The sequence below is a fragment of the Choristoneura fumiferana genome, chromosome 7 (assembly GCF_025370935.1).
Source record: "Choristoneura fumiferana chromosome 7, NRCan_CFum_1, whole genome shotgun sequence".
Classification (NCBI taxonomy): domain Eukaryota; kingdom Metazoa; phylum Arthropoda; class Insecta; order Lepidoptera; family Tortricidae; genus Choristoneura; species Choristoneura fumiferana.
In genome coordinates this window covers 17,052,188-17,072,598 of record NC_133478.1, presented here as the reverse complement: position 1 = coordinate 17,072,598, position 20,411 = coordinate 17,052,188, and the positions used below count along the sequence as shown (strand labels likewise).

Below are 20,411 nucleotides of genomic sequence, written 5' to 3'. Positions count from 1 at the left end.
CAGATTCGGCATCTTCATTGAGACCTATTTCTTTAATTATCATGTTCCTGCAAAAATTTTTTCATTACATCCTTATGAAAAGAATAGAGTGGCATGTTGAACACACAAAGCCTGCTGTCAGACTCTACTATTGGATTTAGAAGGGCTCGTTCTTGTTACGATAATCTGGTAAGATTGCTCACCACTGTACAGTTAGGTTTTTTCAAGGAAAGCGGCCTTGTAGCCTGTTTCCTTGACATAGAAAATGCGTATAATAATGTTAACGTGCACTTTCTGGTGAGGATGTTGGAGAGAATTGGGGTTGGAAAAAGGATTTGCCAATACATTTGGAACTTTTTATCAGGCGAAAACTTCAGGTTACTGGGCTGAATGGCAACAATATGAGAATATACCAGTGTGGGCTTGCTCAAGGTGACCCATTATCTCCATTACTTTTTAACATCGCCACCATGAATATATGTAAAAATATTTCAAGTGTGCATATATCCCAATATGCTGACGATTTTGTTCTGTATGCAATGATAGATGGTAGAAACTTATTATCCACTGTTAATAATATTGAAACAAGTTTGGAGTTAGTTATAGAAATGCTAAAGGATATAGGTTTGTCAGTATCTGAAAAGAAAACAAATTTATGTATATTTAGCAGATGTAGGCAAAAGTTTTAGAACATACAAGTAAGAATAAATGATAATCCATTAAAAGCAGTAGCTAAAGTTAAATACCTGGCATGTGGTTGGATACCTCTCTTCGATGGGGCTTACATATTAAGGAGATTTGTGGGAAAGCTTATAAATATTTAAATATATTAAAAATTCTATCAGGAGGCTCTTGGGGTGTCCATCCAATACACCTCAGGCGTCTTTATATTTCACTAATAAGAAGCAGAATAGATTATGGTAGTTTTTTATTTGGCTCTTGTGCAAATACTCATTTAAAGAAAATTGAACCTCTTACAAATCGAGCTCTCGAATATGTGGAAGTTTTATCCGTAGTACACCCATACATGTGATGGAGAATGAACTCTGCCTACCGCCTCTCTCCATACGTAGGCAATGGCTGGCATCCAGGTACTGGTTGGGAGTTTGTTCGAGATCACATGATAAGGTATCTGACCTGCTGGAACAACTATCCGTACAATGTGATCAGAGTTATTGGAATAATAAAGTTAAGCCAGTACTAGTCACAGTCCACAATTTGTTTAAGGATGTGGATTTGCACCAGAGCCCGATATTGGACATGTTTTCTGTGGACATTTGGACATCGTATATTGACATTCATTCTTGTATTAAGTGTGATGTAGATGAGATTAATTCACCAAAAAGAAATGTACCATGTGACTTGCTTAAGCAGAGTGCTATTAAAATGTTGGAGGAAAAATATGAAGGATTTTATAAATTGTATACGGATGGGTCCAAAGGCAAGGGTGTTGGTGCTGCATTTTTTGATCCTCAGTCAAATAATTCAAAACTAATTAAATTGCACAACGAGATTTGTATTATGAGAGCTGAACTGGTAGCCCTGCATGAAGCCCTTTCTTATGCTGTAGATTTGGAAAGAAACAAAATAATTATCCTAACGGACTCCAGGAGTGCACTTCAACACCTGGCTCGGTGTGTCTCGGGCTCCCGAGGTATGCCGATAGCCTACAATATCCTCAAAATCATACACAGGTTGCACTCCAACTGTGTCCAAATCGTGTTGCAATGGATCCCATCTCATGTGGGTTTAGCTGGTAATGAGCAAGCTGATAGTTTAGCTAACATAGCAGTTTCAAGAGGGGTTGAGATTGGATGTAAACCTTATGGTACAGAATTGATGTGTTTAGCCAAGGCAAAGTGTAATGAACAATGGCAAATAGTGTTTAACAAAGTATCTGAAACAAAGGGCATTTGGTACAGTACTATTCAGAACAAAGTGTACAAGGTACCCTGGTTTGATTGTGCCAGCCTTCCCAGGGAATTACTTGTGCTTGCATTTCGTGTGCGATCTGGTCACATTCCACTAAATTATTTCCTAAATTTGATGAGAGTTGTACAATCACCCTTGTGTTTAGGTTGTAATAAGACTGAAGACCTCCTTCATTTTCTTCTGGAATGTGATCAGAATAAGGATACCAGAAACCAGTATCTGGATGGTATGGATCTGTGGAATGGAAGTGTAAATGTGATTCTGAGTCATCCACTTTCAGAAGAAGCGATGCGGATTTACAAGTTCATCAGACGGGCCTTTGCATCCAGGGACTAGGTTTCTGCACAAGAGAGTGTAACATGTATCTGAGGCCCCCCATGAGGCTGGCATAGCACTTTCAGTGTACTGAAGCCGTTAAAATATAAGATTAAAAAAAAAAAAAAAAAAAAAGTGACTATGTCGGGGTCTTCCAACTTTTTGGTGGTTACTTACTACTATTTTTTTAGTAGTGACTCCATCTGCGAACAATTTGTTTATGTGATCCTAATTTTTTTCATAATTTTCCAGGATAAAAACTATCCTATGTCCTCCCAAAAGCCTCAAAGTCCTCAAACTATATACATACCTATTACCAATCAATCATTTATTGCACGGAAGTGGGTAAGTATAGTTGCCATCAAATATTTCGGAGCGGCCAAGGTGATCAAAAATATCGATACATGAACTCTAATACCTTATCCCATCTTAGGCCTTTAGGTTGGCAATGCATCTGCAATACCCCTGGTGTTGTAGATGTTTATGGGCGGTGGTGATCTCTTACCATCAGGAGACCCACTTGCTCATTTGCCATCCAGTCAAATAAAAAATAAAGCGCATATGCCGATATTTTTGACCACCTTGGCTGCTCCGAAATATCGGAGAGCGACTGTACATACAAAGATTTTAAATTTAAACATTGATTGCACGTAACAGCTGCCAGAACCTGAAATCGAAACCATATTTCGTCTTATTCAATGTAGCGGTTTAAGTGTGAAGAGGTACAGTTGAACTAACTTATTTATGTACCAGGGTGGAACCTTTTTTTTTTTAATGGCTTCTCTTCACTTGCTGTTTTTAGCAAGACGTATTTTGCCAATGTTCGGTTTATGAAATTTTGATTTTGGGGAAGGAACAGATAGGAGACCTAAAACAAATAACATATGTTATGGACGGCACACGGACGATAATGACGATTTTTACCTTTTTTTAACCTTTGGAACCTTTTAATATTTAATTTCACAAACAAAACAAGTATGGGTTGTCAACATGACATAGTAGCACAAAGATTTCGACCGCCTGCAGCCTGCAGGGCTACTATGAAACTCGAAGTTCGTATTGTACCGTCCCTCTCACTCTCATATTAAATAGTATAAGTGTCAGCGGGACCGCACGACACAAACTTTGAGTCGAGTTTCATAGTAGCCCTGCTGGGTCATGATTCAGTTTGTTCAACTGTAACAGGATGAAGGAGACAGAAAGATAAATAGAGTTACTTTAGGTTTTGTTCGTAAGGATTTACTTATAGTGAAAATAGCCATACAACTTTAGGGTTATAAGATAACCTAAAGGAATTTATTTATATCTCATCTATACATTATTCCCCCCCCCCCTTCCTTTGTAGTAAAATATGTTCTTTGGCTTTGACTCTACACAGACATGGCAAAAAATTGAAATAACCTCTGTTTTGTTTTAATTTTTTGGTCCGAGGAAGATTATCAAGTGGATAAAATGCCTGAAAAAGCATTAGCCTTCTCCCAATGGAGACCTCGATCTAAACCTATCTATATACATGTTTTGTAAGTGTCAATGACACATGGCCCTCTTAGGCCCCATTGGTTTAACAACACCATGTTGGAAGCCTTTATAATTTTCAAATAAGAATGAACAAAGAATGAGCTTGTCAAACAGTTGGATATCAAACAAGCCAGCAGCTCGGCTGATTCATACAGAATTCTTAATGTGGTGTAAGACTTCCTGGTCGCCACATCACACATGCAAGGTGTGTTGTCGACTGTGCAACCAAACTGTTGATACAATATTGTGTTATTCTAGTAAAGAAAATTTTGTATATAATAGAAGATTGGAACTTCATAAAAATTATGATATACTTATTTGCAGTGTTTATTTTATGCAAGCCTGATTTCTCCCACTTCTTCTTTACTACTTTGGAAATGGACTTTGTAATAATAATCCTCCTTTGGGCAGTTGAGTAAACAATTATATTGAGATTTGCATGTCATGGTGTAACCAAAGCGTGTGAAATTATATTTCCTTGATATCAACAATGTGACACCATGTTTTTAAAATGCTAATGAATGATTATGGCTAGAATTACACCACAAATAAAGTAGGTTTGCCTATTGTCATACAGTAGAGCATACTTATATTTACTACAGATTTTCCTATCATGAAGTACCATCACCAGCCTCATCTGACACAAGAAAGAATGCATAAATAATATCTGATACGACTCAAATTCTAGGGTCATGTCAGAAATTGTTGCGTGCTACGCTGTGGCAGCTATTAGTGGTGGCTGTACTTCTATGGCTTTCTATAGTATAGTGTTTGCTAGCACTCATATTCACTGACGGGGTTCGACATAAAAAATTATGTAAGTATCAAATCTAAAACATTCAAGAGCCATGTTTTTTTAAGTTTCATAACAAAACAAGTGTTTCATTGTGATTACCTACAGCTTTCTCATAACAACAGAGCTTCAAGCAATTGGTATAGAAAGTTCTTTTCAACAAACATGCCAAGAAATGCTTTCATGAACAAAATCATTGACGCGACGAGGTGACTAAGAACGCGAAACTTTTCAAAGGTGAAAACCTTTCGGAGTAATTCCTTTATTATCCGACACGAGCGCAGAGCGACCCGTTTTACACAATTATCTGGCACTATCAGCGACAATGGACCGCCGCTATCGGAGCAGCGAGCGCCCATGGAACAGTAATTGTCGAGTCGCTGAGAGTGAAATCACATACCTACACATAGCTATACGCAATAAGCGAAAGTGGGCGAGCGGAGCCCCGCCGAGCCCGCCGCGCGACTGACCTGTAGTTCTGCTCGTAATCCCAGTAATCCTTGTAGCGCGGGTGCCAGCGAGGGCCCCCGCGCGAGTAAGGCCTCCTCGAACCTCCCTGGCTCATATTAGCTGCGCCATAGCTCGCTGTATCGATCTGCGCCGCGACTCCGAACCACTGCGATCTGCACTCAACAACCGGTATCCACTCTAGCGTTAGCACTGCACGACACTATTGCACTGATAAATCACTTGGATGCACGGAGTACCAGTCCCCTGGAGTCCACGGGACCCCGAGTTCCTGCTTCGAGCGAGCGCCTCCGACGCGAAGTGAGCGCGAACTGCGCGCAGGCGCGACGTGCGCGAGCGGCCGCGCGCGCCCTGGCGGCGGGCCCGCGAACTGCGTTCAAAACGACCGCGAAGGGCCTTATTTATAAGTAATCAAATATTTACGTAATAACGCAAATGACTCTCACGATTTAAACTGGGTTAATCTATCCTAGATAACTTGAGTAGTTCCAGACGGGCGAGTCGCATCGACGGTGCAGCGGGGATTAACACAACAGAGTATTGATTTTATATTAGCGCTGCATGCGATGGTAAAATTTGTAGCGAGAGTCGTTTCCGATACAAATCTGTCCCGCATCCGATTGCGACGAGGGTGTGTTATCGCGCACTTAAAATGGTTCTTCGACGTTCACATAATTAATGTGAATCCCTGCGATGCAGTCGTCACGCATTAGCACGCAGCTCTGCCTAGAAACTGAAGCACTGAAAACGTTCGTCACGGTTTCGTAACACTGAAATACGCAAATTAAACTCTGAAACTGGGAAAGAATGCGAAAAAAATCCAAGATAATAATGTGTGTGACGCTATGCGCCCGTCCGGACAGCACGATACGTAAGCCTCATAAAAAAAAGTTTACACAACTTGCTCACTCGGCCGCAGTCAGCGCTACAGCGCTTTGACAAATCTAATACAAACTAAGTGTGGTAGAGCGCTGCAGCGCTTGCTTCCCGGCGACCCCGCCCCATTGTTATTATAATGCAGCCAACATGACGCACTAAGTGCAGCGTGAAGTTAGCCGCGGTAAACATGACACGCGATCGCGTTCTCTTTCCCACCCAACGAGAAGAAAAGGACGGCGTCATTCTTTTTATTTTGATTATTTGTATACCTACACAAGCCTACACACTGGTATCATACATTTTTGCATCACGGCGAGAAATTATGTCTATTTTTGCGAAATGTTACTTGATGTTTTCCGTTTTACAAGAACAAGATGGCTGCGTTATCCCATGTTAAATATTCAAGCGATAAAGGCGTAGGTAGCGGACGCGGCACACATAGATATGGCAAAATAAAAAGAATGATAATGCTTATATGCTAATTTGGTCGCACGCAACTAAGTGGATGACATTCCGACGCAGGCTTGGCCAAGTGTGGTGGAAATTTGATCTCAAAAATGTTACTGAACGGACGGCCTGCTTAGAACTTTTATTAATTATGCAACTAGAACTGTTAATTAGCTGTCCAAGAAACTATACTATGAAGACAAGAACTTAAAGAATGTCCATTATTATGACTTTTTAGAACGATCTCTCCCTTTTTTAAACAGATTTCAGAAAAAGGAGTCACTGGATATCATATTCAAAACAATCAGAAATAGTGTCTTACAAACTTACTACACTAAACACAATATGCGTTACTTCACTGAAATATGTTTTGATTATTTTGACCTCTCGATAGACAAAATTGGGATACTCACCTATTTTCCACTATTAGACTTTATTACTACTAACGCCATCTATCATACGATAGCGCATTGCTCACGTCTAAAGGAAAAAGGTAGAAATAAAACTTCATTGGATGAGAAGAAAACCAAATTTAATTAAGTATAATATTAGTGTCCGTTCTTGTCGTATACGACACGACACGGGAAACAGACAAAGACAAACACTGAGGGTTTGTATGGCAATTGGCAGGCCAGTTAGCGCTAGTACAGTCAGCATCAAAAGTAGCTGTACACTTTCGTACTTGGTCGTTTTACAGCCACGTACTACAAGATTAGGTATGCAAGATTATTAATGCGACAGAGTAAAAAGTGATCCGCTACACCTTGTCGCTTTAACACATTTGTCAAATTTGTATGGCATTTCTTTGTTTGTTAAGTACGTTGCTGTAAAACGACAAAGTACAAAAGTATGCAGCTACTTTTGGTGCTGACTGTACCGTGAGTCCGATTGATAACATTGGCACTTCACATTTGGGATAGGTTTTAAACAAACTGTACCAATCGCAACCAACAACATCCAAGCAAATGGATCTCGCGATAGGTACTACCGTACCGTGCGGCCGTCAGTGATCCGACACAACTTTACAAATTAATTTGTACTACTCAAAAGAAAATAGGGCCACGTGAGTTTTATTGGTGAAACTAAAATACTAATAAAACTAATTATTTGTAACATTACTTGTTTGTTGATACAAGCATATAACCATAACACAGTACAAATACTGTTCGTTCAATGAGGGTTTTCAAAGAGGCAAAATATCGCTAGATGGCGTTAGTATCGTGAGGAGCGTTTGACGTTTGCTCGTGATTAAATAAAATTCTAACTAAATGAGCCAATCGCAAGCAAACGTCAAACGGACCTCACTAACGCCATCTAGCGATATTCCGCCTGCCGGAAAAACCCTCATTAAATATATTCCGATAAAAACGCAAGCAATATAATTGTTGATCTCATTTTACCGACGAAACTCGAATGGCCTTTATTTTCTTTCGACTAGTATGTCATTCCCCCCCCCCCCCTCACAGCACGTAGTCACTGGGGTCGTACAGCTCTGACAGCAGCCGGTAGATGTAGGACGGAGAACTGCCGCCGCTGCAACACAAGCGGTTGTCGCGTTATTTTATTAGGCTGCGTTTACACCAGATCGCACAAATATGGGAAGGAATGTGTTTTTCATGGACCAATAGATACGCTACTCCACGCAACGCACTCGTGGCGACAGCTCAGCGGTGCGAGGATAAGTAAATGAAGCGTTTCTATTGGTTCATTAAAACATAGTACCTGGGCGACCGAGCTTTGCTCGGGCTAAAACTGGACAATAAGTGTTTTCTCAGAGATAACACCAGGCTAGATCGATTTGTCATCCCCGAAAAGCCCTACATACCAAATTTCATTGAAATCGTTGGAGCCATTTCCGAGATTTTAATTACATATTTATATTTATATACATACAAGAATTGTTCGTTTAAATGAATTAGATTAAAGAAAGAAAATATTTAATTTTGCCAACAGTACAAACAATACAAGACAACAATATAAACAATACAAGATAAAATAGTACAATACAGCACAGATCATATAAAAGGAGTTAAAAAAAAATATAACTTTGCAAGTAGTCTGTCCCGCGGCAAAAGGAGTAAACTCAGCTAATGCTGCGCTTGCGCGGAAGCTGCCAGCGCGGGTTTTCAGTCTGATTAGATAGATAGATGAGTCCGCCTTTGTATAAGTATGTCAAAGTTTGTCAATTGTTCTATTAAATGAGTGACATTTTCGTATCCATTAATATGTGACTTTATTATTTAGGGTTTTCACAGAGGCGAAATATCGCTAGATGGCGTTAGTACCGTGAGGTACGTTTGACGTTTGACGCTTGCTCGTGATCGGTTCAATAACTAAATGAGCCAATCGCAAGTAAATGTCACGATATTAACGCCATCTGGCGATATTTCGCCTATGTGAAAACCCTCATTGAGAGAGCACGATAAATAAGAACGTTTCCAACATCAATATCTATGTATAGACCGCATGTTTCTTATATCAAAACGGCGCACGAAATTTGTTCACAGCACGGACTTGTGAACCTTTTCATTTCACTATAGTTTGTTGAAGTCCGTGACAGCGAACGTGTCAAAGTAATATTGTTCGCGTTTTGTTCTAAACAGCCAGTCTAATGCCGTAAGTAATAAATGTCAATGGTTTCCGATGAAATACGATGGAGCGCCATTAACATCAGCACTACATTTATACAAGGCGACGTCAAATTATTGTAAAAAAAATTGTAAGAAAAGTTGAAGTTCTCCTGAATAAATAAATAAATAAAAGTTACTTACAGGTTAGTGATATATAGCGTGATGTGGTCGGCGGGCACCAGGTCGCACAGCGGAGCCACCGCCCCCGCAGCCCTGCACGCCACACATTGGTATAGAGTATAGACGACCTGCCACACGCACTTATACGAGGTGCGACGCAGTTATATCAGGTTTGCGACATAGTTGTATGAACTCCGATGCAGTTGACGAGTTGTGACTCAAGTTTGTGAACTATGACACGGTTATATGAGCAGTGGCAAGCAGTTAGACGGGGTGCGACACAGTTACCGCATTCACTGCCACCTGATTTCCACTGGTGCCACCGACGCACGTGTGCGATCAAAATGTATGAATAATTATGACAGCGGCACTGGGCGAAGTTCCGAAAACGCATATGTGCGTCGGTGGCAGTGAATGCGTGATACGACACGTGAACTGCGACAAAGTTACACGAGCTGCGACATAGTATGTGTGCTATAGCAGTCTACTGATGAGCCAAAGGAAACTTTCCAAAATTGCAGAATTTTTCACATAGGAAAACTTTGGAAACTTCTTAAAATTTTGTATGGGGATTGAAATATCCCCTCTTACATTTAAATTTCCTATATTTCTTCTGAGCATTTCCAGAAATTTACGAGAACTTTTCAAAATTTTTGGAAACATTCTGCAACATGCATGTCTGTCTGTATAAGATAAGAGCCTAGAGCCGCATTCTGATTTATCTGTAGCTGTAGGAGCCAGTTAGCTCGTACACTTTCTTGATAATGTTGTAGTGCGTTGAAAGAACGGAGATGTTAAGATGAATTTTAAATGGATTTATTGTAGCACAAATTACATAAAATAATATTTAATTGATTGGCCGTTCCTTCCTTTGATGTGTGTCGCACGCGAGTTAGTTATGGACAGCTCTATCGTTTATATTATTCTGACGTATATAATATTGTAAATTACGCAGTCGGAAGTAGGTCGCAATGTAAGCTAAAAAATGTACAATCGACATTGTACATCTTGGCAACCCCAAAAGGAGGTAAAGTTGAGATAATTGTCAAAAAAAGGAAAAGCCATTACAAAAATCACATAGTAAATATTTAAGTAACAAAAGAAGTCAATTAAAGTTAAACGCGACGTTGTCATTGGTCGCGGTTAGTTGCCGCGGTCGCTGCTCCTCACGGGTCCACGGCCTGGCTGCTTCTTCTCTCCTCCTAGGTACAGGTTGAAGCTCGATATCTTCATAATGAGGTCTAACTGATTGTAGTGAGCATTCTTTGCGTTTCGTCAGCCAATTACATAATTGAGGGTGACGTTTTCCCACACCCCACAGGATGATTGCCACTATTGCACCTGCTAGAAGACAGTAGCTAATAGCGTACTGGTGTATATCGTGAGTTGTGATCTCAGATGGGAAGTGGTCTTCATGATTTTTCTGGAAGCTCAGTTTATTGTCTATATCAGCTTGACCTTCTGGTTCATGGAGGTGCAGATGCGGTAAGTTGTGGTAGGTTATATTTGCGATTCTGTTGATTGGCGATGACAGCGATGGCACATTAATGTTGTAGTCCACCTTCATCTTGCTGTTGTATTGACCGAGTGCGTGAATAGTTAAATATTTAGATTGTAGTATGCAACCTTGGGCCAGAGTTACTATCCCAGAGGACGTCATAGCGTGTGACGTAATATCATCTTCGCATATGACTCGTAGTGAGCACGTATCGCAACAAATTGCAAGCCAAGCGTTTGGTGAATGCAACTCAATCCAAGCGTCCTTGCATGACGTGCCTGTGACGTCACACGGTGTTGTCGTACGATGACCTATCAGTTTTGCCTCGCACGGAATATTGTCGTTATGTAAGTTATATATTGGTAGATTTTTGTTGCAGATAAAGTTGTCAATTTTTAGTTGGACGCATTGTTTCAGGTCTTCTTCTCTTAGTGAAATGTAGGTGTTTTTCTGAAAGTTTACTGCGATGTATCTTGAACTGGTCTGAACGATGACACTCCCGGTGTTAGTTTTCACCGGGAGAGGGATGGCCCGATGTAAGGTAAAATCTTCGTCTGAAATTAGCGGTATATGCACCTCGAATAAAAAAAAACTTTCTGTGACTCGAGCTTTGACATAGAGTAGCTTGTAAAGGTCCTTGATGTCATCTCGGATGTTATCCACTGGTAAGGATAAAGTTCTGGGTAGTTTTCCTGCGATGACATTCATCTGTGTTATCAAGTTGACCGGCGTTACAAGATGCACGTCGATGCGGCCTTTATACACGTCCGTTAACGTATTGAAAAGCATTTCTTGTACATTCTTCAAGTTGTTGATCAGTAAATATGCTGATAACGATGCAGAGTTAAAATAGCTGGTTGCCATTGCTGTTTCTATTTCTGTCTGAATTTTTGCCATGTTAATGTTAGTTTCGTTCATGAAGTTTTCAATTACGTCGAATTGGCGTTTGATGTTTGCTTCGTTTTTCTTTAAAATTTGATTTTCCAACTCTACGATAGACGTTTGGTTTTTGATAAGTTCAAGTAGGTAGTTCTCATTATTTCGAACAGCTTCTATGTCGCTTTTGTATTTTTCTGCGAATCGTTGGTCCAGGATGCCAAATAAACTATTAGTTATGTATCCCACTCCGTCTATCAGTCCTCGTTTTTTCCTGTCTGTCAGATGCTTTTGAGGTGTAAGTAGGATTGAGTTGTAGTATTGTAATAGTTCCATCTCGTGGTACAGCTGATCTAAAGTAGTTTTGCAGTACCTTGGGTCCGTTTTTTGGCACCAGTCGTTCACGCCATTTAGATAAGCCGCGATACGACCAGTTCCTTCCCAATAATTAGTTAAGTTATAAAACATAAGCAGCGTCCATTCGTTATGAATAACTTGTATTTTTCCCATTGTGTCGTAATAGATCGGCCGCTCAGGTTCCAAGTTTGTAATATGTGCTGACGTCGATGCGCCGGCGTTTGACCCGGTAATCAAAACGCACATGGATATTAAAGTTGTAAACAATGTTAAAAGGCTATGTTTGCTGCCAATATTTTTTCTTGTGGAACGTGCAGGTTTCTTCACGGTTTTTTGTTGTGCTTCTTTATTTGCTTGTAGCGTTTGTTCTGCTTGTACGGTGTTCTTTTCGATTGGGAGTGGCGCAAGTTTGACAATGGGACGTTTTAGGGTCCCACTTTGAGTTTTAAGTGTCACTACCCGGACGTAACCGTCGACACCCGGGTGGACGTCCGTTACCCGTCCCAGGGCCCACTTTCCTGGCGGCAGGTTATCCTCTTTGACGAGTACAATATCGTCAACTTTAATGTTTTTCGTGGGTGTATTCCACTTGCTTCGACGTTGTAGTTGAGATAAGTAATCGTTGGACCATGTTTTCCAGAATCGTTGCATCATATTTTCAATGAGTTGCCATCGTCGCCGTAAGTTGATGTTTTTGACGTCACAGTGGTTCGGGTGCGGTAGTGACATAATAGGAGTGCCGGTTATGAAGTGACCAGGAGTTAGACAGTTATAATACTCGTCTAGGTCTTCGGTGAGAGGACACAGTGGCCTTGAGTTCAAGCACGCTTCAATTTTGGCCAGCAGCGTGGTGAACTCTTCAAACGTTAGTTTTTGCTCACCGAGTACTCTTTTCAGGTGATATTTTAGGGATTTCACAGCCGCTTCCCAAATTCCACCAGCGCTGGGCCAGCCAGGGGCGTTGAAATGCCACTCCACCTCCTTTCTTCCGATCTCATCAAAGAAGCTTGGTTGGTTTAACATTCGCTTGAAATCTTCAAACTCTTGCCGTAAGACTTTGGATGCGCCGACGAAGTTACTTCCACAGTCTGAGTATACATGTTGTGGCACGCCGCGCCGTGCGCACAAACGTTCAAAAGCAGCAAGAAATGTTTCAGTGCTCATGTCGGAGGTGAGTTCTATGTGTGCGGCCTTGGTGACTAAACATACGAATACAACTATGTATCCTTTCGATGTTTTGATCCCCCGTCCTTTGTTTATTTTAACTTCTACACTTCCGGTAAAGTCTACTCCGGTGTGCGTGAACGGCCTTGAAGGGATAGTTCGTTGTGATGGGAAATCTGCCATTAGCTGATAATTATTGGCCGGCTTAAAGCGATGACAGCGTACGCAATGCTTCAGTTGATTTTTGACAGCCCTGTTGCCGCTAATAATCCAATAGCGTTGGCGTATGTAGTGAAGGGCTAATCGCGCTCCGCCGTGTAATGTTGCCATATGACCGTGATGAATCACAAGGTAGGTCAATCGCCCCTTCCGGGGAAGAATAGTGGGATTTTTCATTTCCGGAGTTAAGTTGGAGTTGTTTAGTCGACCGCCAACCCGAATGATTCCCTTTTCATCTAGGTAAGGCATCAGTTTGTAGATAGGACTATGTTTAGGTACTGTTTTATTTTTCAATAGTAGTTTATATTCAATAGGAAATGCCATTCGTTGAGCGCATCGCGTTACAAGTTCCGTTGCTGCGCGTAGCTCGTTTGAAGTCAGGTAGTTGATACCTGATATGTTATGTTTATTTCGCATTCTTTCTGTGAGTCGCAAAATCCATGCGGTGACCCGGATTACTTTTGTTAGCGAGTTGTATTTTTCCAGTAATTCATAAATAAAGTTATCGTTTTGTTTTGTAGTTAGGGCTGCCTCTTCATCTTTTAAAGTTCCAATGTTTGTTGTAAAATGACAAGTTGACTGCGGGGATTCTTGTTTCTCGCCGGTTTCGAGAAGCGTAGGTCCTTGCCACCAGAGATCAAAGTTAATTAGTTTGCTTGGGTACATGCCTCTTGAAGCGCAGTCTGCTGGGTTTTGCTCTGACTTGACGTATTGCCAATTTTCAGCTGGTATTATCTGTTTGATTTTAGTTACTCGATTAGCCACGAATCTTTCCCAGCGTGACACATCTCCTTGTAACCAAGCTAGGACCACTTGAGAATCGCACCACGCTCGTACAGTTGTGTCATAGTCTTTATATGCTTCTATAGTTTTCTTCATAAGTTGAGAAAGAAGCAACGCGCCACATAGTTCTAATTTCGGTAAAGTTGTTTTTTGAGATATAGGGGCAACCCTAGTTTTAGCCGTTAACAATGATATCTTAGGGTTTCCGTGTTCATCCCTGACGCGAGTGTAGATGACGCAGGCAAATGCCTTTTCACTTGCGTCACAGTAGCCCAAAAGTTCAATTTTCTTCGTTGTGGTGCCGATCCATCGGTTTAGTTTAACGTCGTTTAAAAGTGGAAGCTCCCTTTTCAGTTTCAGCCATTCTTCTTGGATGTCACTCGGCAGCGCTTCATCCCAAGTTTTTTGACTGATCCAGACCTTTTGGAATATTAGTTTAGCAGTTACAGTTACAGCACTATACCAGCCTAGTGGGTCATAAAGGCGTGATATTTCTGATAGTAGTACCCGTTTAGTTATAGGAGTTTTTGTTTTGTTATCCAGGTTCCAGTTAAAGATAAATGTATCTGAGTTCGGGTTCCAGCCCAGCCCCAGAGTTTTCATTGAGTCTTCTTGTTTGAAATCGAATATCTTTTGTGTAGATATTTGATTTTCAGTTAGATCTTCTAGTAACGCAGGATGATTAGTTGACCATTTTCGTAGGTTCATACCGCCGCCTTGGAGTAAGTTTATTAACGATTGTTGTAGGTATTTAGCTTCTTCAATAGAGTTATGCCCGCTGATAAGGTCATCTACGTAAAACGAATTCAGCAGTACTTCGGCAGCCTCGGGGTACTTATGCCCATCGTCAATGGCTAGTTGTTTGAGAGTTCGCATTGCCAGCCATGGCGCACATTTAAGTCCGTATGTTATGGTACAGAGCTGATATTCCTGGAGTCTTTCAGAGGGTGAGTTTCGCCATATTATTTTCTGAAGCTGTTGTTGATCTTCAGAGATCCAGATGCATCTGTACATCATTGCTACGTCTGCTGTGTAGGCGTATTTGAAAGATCTCCATTTTAAGATGAGTGCTTGTATGTCCTTTTGTAACTTAGGACCTTTTTCTTGAAGGTTATTTAAGCTGTGGCCACTGGAAGTTTTTTGAGATGCGTTAAAAACGACTCTTAGTTTTGTAGTGGTAGCGTTGTCTCTCAAAACACCGTGGTGGGGTAAAAAACACTCTTGAGCTGAATTTAAAGTTGCGGGTTTCATATGATTTAGATCAGAATATTCTTTTATGAAATCTCGATACATCTCTGCGAGTTTATTTTTCTTCTGCAGTCTCCTTTCGAGTTGTAAGAACTGCGAGATGGCGATTTGCTTTGAGTTTCCCAGTTTTTCTTCGAGGTTTGGTGACAATGGCATTTTTACGATATATTTTCCGTCGGTATCTCGCTGTACAGTTTTCTTGTAGTATTCTTCACACTGGTCATCTTGCGGGATATCCTCACTGTTCTGGGCGATGTCTTCATTTTCCCAAAATTGAGTTAGCTCCTCCATGTTGATTAATGTTACATGGCAATTGAAAGTTATCAATTTTCCACATAAAATCCATCCCAGGTGTGTTTGTTGGGCCAGAGGAGCTTGTCTATCGCCTTTCAGGACACCCTCCATGATGATGTCAGCGTATACATCGGCCCCGAGAAGTAAATCTACAGGACGCGACACGTTAAAGTCGGGATCGGCTAGTTTTAAGTTTTCTAAATGTAGCCAATCGATTTTCTTGAAAGTTTTGTTGGGTAGATTGTTCGTAATCTTATTGAGGATTAATGCTTCAATTTGGAAAGTATAATCGGAATGTAAGGACTTGCATGTCAATTGCGTTTTTCCTTTACAGTTGCCGGATAAGTTTCCGATTCCGGATACAGTTGCATTTAGTTGTGTTCTGGGTAGTTTAAGTAGTTGCGCAGCGTTTTCACTTATCAAGTTTACTTGCGAGCCTTGGTCCAGTAAGGCCCGAAGTATGATAAAGGTTCCGTCGACGGCCTGAAGTTTAAGTTGAACCGTGGTTAGCAGGACTTCGACGTCTGTCGTAGCTAAGTGGTGAGTAGAAGCTTGCTGCGTCGAAGTTGAAGGTTTAGGCTCGGAGTTAAATTTTTTATAGTACGAAGTTGATAATTGTTTTTTCAAAGTACTCGTATTGTGCAATAGTGAGTGATGGTTTAAATTACATTCCTTACACGTTTTGCTAGATCTGCATTTCTGGTCGCCGTGACTGAATAGGCAGTTTTTGCATACTTGCAGTTTCGCAACTGTAGTATTCCGTTGCGATGGTTCTTGGTCAATGAACTTCTGACATTGCATCAACACGTGTTCACCGTCGCAAAGTGGACATTGTCCGTATGTTGTATGATAAGTTTTGGAGTTAGATTTATAATAATTGTAGTTAGTTTTCTTGACTGGAAATTCCTTGTTAAATGTTTTCACGAATGTTGGTTTCTGCTGCACGATGGGGCCTTTTTTGTTGCTCTTCATTGTTTCGTAAGCCATAAATTTGCTTTCGAGAAAGTACAGAAAGTCACCTAAATTTGGGACATCCCTGTGGTCCCGAAGGTCTCTTACGTAGTCATTGTGCGTAGTAGTATCTAGTTTCAAAGTCATTAAATGCACAATGATCGGGTCCCAAGTTGAAGTATCTAAGCCGATGTTAGTTAATCCGCTTAAACACTCTGTTATGATGTCATGCATCTTCTTTAAGTTGTAGGCATCAGGCTGTTGAATACTGGGTAGATTTAACATAGTGTTCATGAATGAGATAAATTGGAGTCGGCGATTATCATACCGTTGGTTCAGTATATCCCAACAAGATTGATAGTTGTCTGCGTTGATAGTAAGATGCTGGACCAATCTTTCCGCTTCGCCTCGGAGTTTTGTTTTAAGATGCTGCATCTTCTGTGCCTTGTTGATTGTTGGGTTGTTGTGCACTGTTTCCATGAAAAGATCTTTAAAGGAAATCCATTGATTGTAGTTTCCTGAGAACTCAGGGATCTGAATCCTCGGTGCAGTTTGCTGGTAGTGTAAAGTGGACCAAATCTTGCCATTAAGTTGTTTGCGCAGGTGATCGTACTTTGACTCTATCTCGACGAATGTGGTGTAGTAAGTTTCATGAGAGCCTTTTAGTACGCCATCTATCTCCCAGTGTAACTTATCGATGTCCGACCATTTTGATTTCAGAATGTTAAGATTGTCTTCCAGTTCCCATTTTTCATTATTAGTGGCGATATCGATTTTTGACATCGCACGATCAATGGCTTTGAAGTTACACTCTTGTTTATTCAGTAGAAGATAGACATCGTCAGTTTGTTCTTCATCTAACATCCCAGTTAAATCAAATTTGATAGAACTTCTTTCTTCCGTTAGTTTCATTAATCTTAGTATGTCGCACTTGGTAGAATCATACATAGTTTTAGTTTTTCCGAAAATGTCTTCTTGGAAGTAATTGATGTTCTTGTCTTCGATTTCCAGATCAAGAATTTTATGTAAGTTTTCAAAATCGCCCCATAAAGCGTCGAGAGTTGTTAGTTTCTTTTTCAAATAGTCGCGCGTTTTTCTACTGGAGCTGTCTTTTTTGTAGTTAACGCACAAAGTTTTTATGTTTTCAAAACATTCTTGTTGCTGCGGAAGCTTGCTCATCTTGAGTTATTAAGTTATTAGTTGAATAGTTAAGTTCAGTTGAGTTGAATTGAGTTACAGTTGAAGTTTGTTGAAGTAGATTTTTCTTAAAAGTTGAAGTTATGTGGCGTAGATAAACCTTTTCTAGATGTATCTACCCAATGATAGTAGTTTAGTGTCACTAGTTCACGAAAATCTGGGGATTCTTTTCACTTCTTTACGGCCGCAGTTTGCTGTCGCACGTAGGATTGTGGTAATCGGTACTCCTGCCCTGTGGTCACGATATTATGCGCCTTCTCAATTCACTGGTGGAACCCGCTTGTGGGAAGCCAGCAAACCGATTCGCTATCGCAATACAGATACAAAAGCACTAACTACCTGATAGTTTCCTCGCCGGACAGCAAAATCTTCTCTTAAGTTCGAAGGCCCCTTAAATCTTCGCCAAGGTTCGAAGGACCATTAAATGTAGGAGCCAGTTAGCTCGTACACTTTCTTGATAATGTTGTAGTGCGTTGAAAGAACGGAGATGTTAAGATGAATTTTAAATGGATTTATTGTAGCACAAATTACATAAAATAATATTTAATTGATTGGCCGTTCCTTCCTTTGATGTGTGTCGCACGCGAGTTAGTTATGGACAGCTCTATCGTTTATATTATTCTGACGTATATAATATTGTAAATTACGCAGTCGGAAGTAGGTCGCAATGTAAGCTAAAAAATGTACAATCGACATTGTACAGTAGCGTTATTATGTTGTGATGCTTTCTGTTAATATGAACTGTGATACAGTTATGTGAGCTGTAACACAATTATACGAGCTGTGGCTCAATTATGTGAGCTGTAACACAATTATACAAGCTGTCACAGAGTTATTTGAGCTGTAACACAATTATATGAGCTGTCACACAGTTTTATGTGAGCTGTATCACAATTATACGCGCTGTTACAGAGTTATGTGATACTGTATACTGACTGGTATGGCAGCGCGTGCGCAGGCTGTGTGAGCGCGGCTCGGAGCGCGGGCGCGCGCGCGTGCAGCGGGCTTAACGCGTACAGTGGACACAACGCCAACACCTGATACATACGTACAAACTTTAATCCTCATAACAAAAAACACCTGCACACAGAAGCAATAAGTACTTATACAAAACAAAATAAGTAAAAAAAAGCTGTAGTATAAATATGTATAATTTTGTATGAATTAAAAATATACTTTAAAAAGTCGAATCCATGCGCGAGCAACGCACAATTGAATTATATTAAAATTGTTTTGCAAATCTTTGAATCATCAGCAATTATATAAAAACTCATCTCGAATCACTAAGTGAAGGCTGAAAACAACGCGGGACCCAAAAGGGTACCCTGAGAAACCCCAAAGGAAGCATAATAACATTTTAATTCAAATCTGCTCACTATCCCGTCTATAATCATCATCTACAATCTGGAAGTAAGGTAAAGCGAAAACCAGTCCCGCAGACAACCAAACATCCCAAACTTGTTTAACTTTGAAGCAGCCTGTCAAGATTAACTCGATCGAAAGCTTTACTAATATCGATGTAAGCCAAGAGCCTTTTAAATGGGTCAATACAGATAACATAGAAACTATAAGACATAGTCAGATCAGAGGCTTTACTGCATATTGTCTAATACACTTGGTGGAATCATAATCGCTTTCATCACTTTTTTCCTGTCACAAACACGATATAAAATGAGAGTAGCTAGAGTCGGCAAGTGCGATCGCGAACATCAGCGCGTTAGACAATATGGCCTTTGCTCTGAAAAACTCAAATTTTAGTGTCAAGAAAAAGCTTTCGCGTTTATTTGTATCTGGTTGGCCTGCTTAGCATTGTTTTTTTTATGTAATTAGGATAACTGAACATTTGTATAAGGGAATCGACCGTACCAGATCCCTATGGATCTATCGCTACTCGCTACGTACGGGCACGCTGTAGAACTTGGCGGCGGCGGTGAGGGCGTGCAGGCCGGGAGCCCCGAGCGCCGCGCCGCCCGCCAGCGCCGCCTCCACCTCCATCACCACCTGCGCAACACGACACACCCGTCACTGCGGTCACGCCTGGCCACGTTGGACGCGGCCCTAAGGGAGGGGGGAGGGGGGGCGCACCTTGTTGACGCGCGCCATCACGGCGCAGACGGCGGCGCTGCCCAGCACGGTGACGGGCACGCCCGCCGCGCTCAGCCGCGCCGCCATCGCGTGGCTCTGCAACACAGGCACGAGTTAAAACTACTATGGTTATTGCATAAAAATGTAATTAGTAATAAAACAATATTCTATCAAATTAAAATTTCATCCAAATACCGCCTCCATCCGTACACGGCGACCCTGTCAACTAAGCATGTGTCGAGCTTCTCTCGTGACACGATCCCCCCGCCCCGCTCACCTCCCCCGGCGCGCCCCCCTCCGCCAGCAGCAGCCGGTAGCGCCTTGCGCTGCGCAGGAACCGCTCCAGCAGGCGGCCGGCGCCGAAGGTCAGTATCATCTCGTCGGCGTGCACGTGCTCCTTGGCCTGCGCGCTGATGGCCGCCGCGGTCCCCTCCAGCTCCGTGCGCAGCTGCGAACACGTCACCGCCTCCAATACTTTACGGGCACACATCCAAGGCATCAGTTCAGTAGCCTAACTCTTAGGGCCTACGGCCTACGCTAGCTGGCCGCGTTAGTGCAGCTCATATTATTTTTCATAATATTGCAAGCTTGGGAGGAATCATATGCGGCTATATAGGTGAATTCTGCGATTTGTCGAAAGCCTTTGATCGTGTCGATC

The 20,411-nt window shown here is 41.4% G+C and overlaps 1 protein-coding gene across 1 annotated transcript; it reads right to left on the bottom strand.

Annotated features, from left to right (window-relative positions):
* Positions 1–6,846: 6,846 nt before the first annotated feature.
* On the bottom strand, positions 6,847–20,402 carry LOC141429791 (translation initiation factor eIF2B subunit beta-like). Its single transcript, XM_074090332.1, has 6 exons — positions 20,031–20,402; positions 19,754–19,849; positions 19,571–19,669; positions 18,605–18,705; positions 9,103–9,174; positions 6,847–7,864 (listed from the first exon to the last, which is right to left on the bottom strand). The coding sequence occupies exons 1-6, from the start codon at positions 20,250–20,252 to the stop codon at positions 7,792–7,794; spliced, it is 663 nt and encodes a 220-aa protein (XP_073946433.1). The 5' UTR covers positions 20,253–20,402; the 3' UTR covers positions 6,847–7,791.
* Between the last annotated feature and the right edge of the window lie 9 nt (positions 20,403–20,411).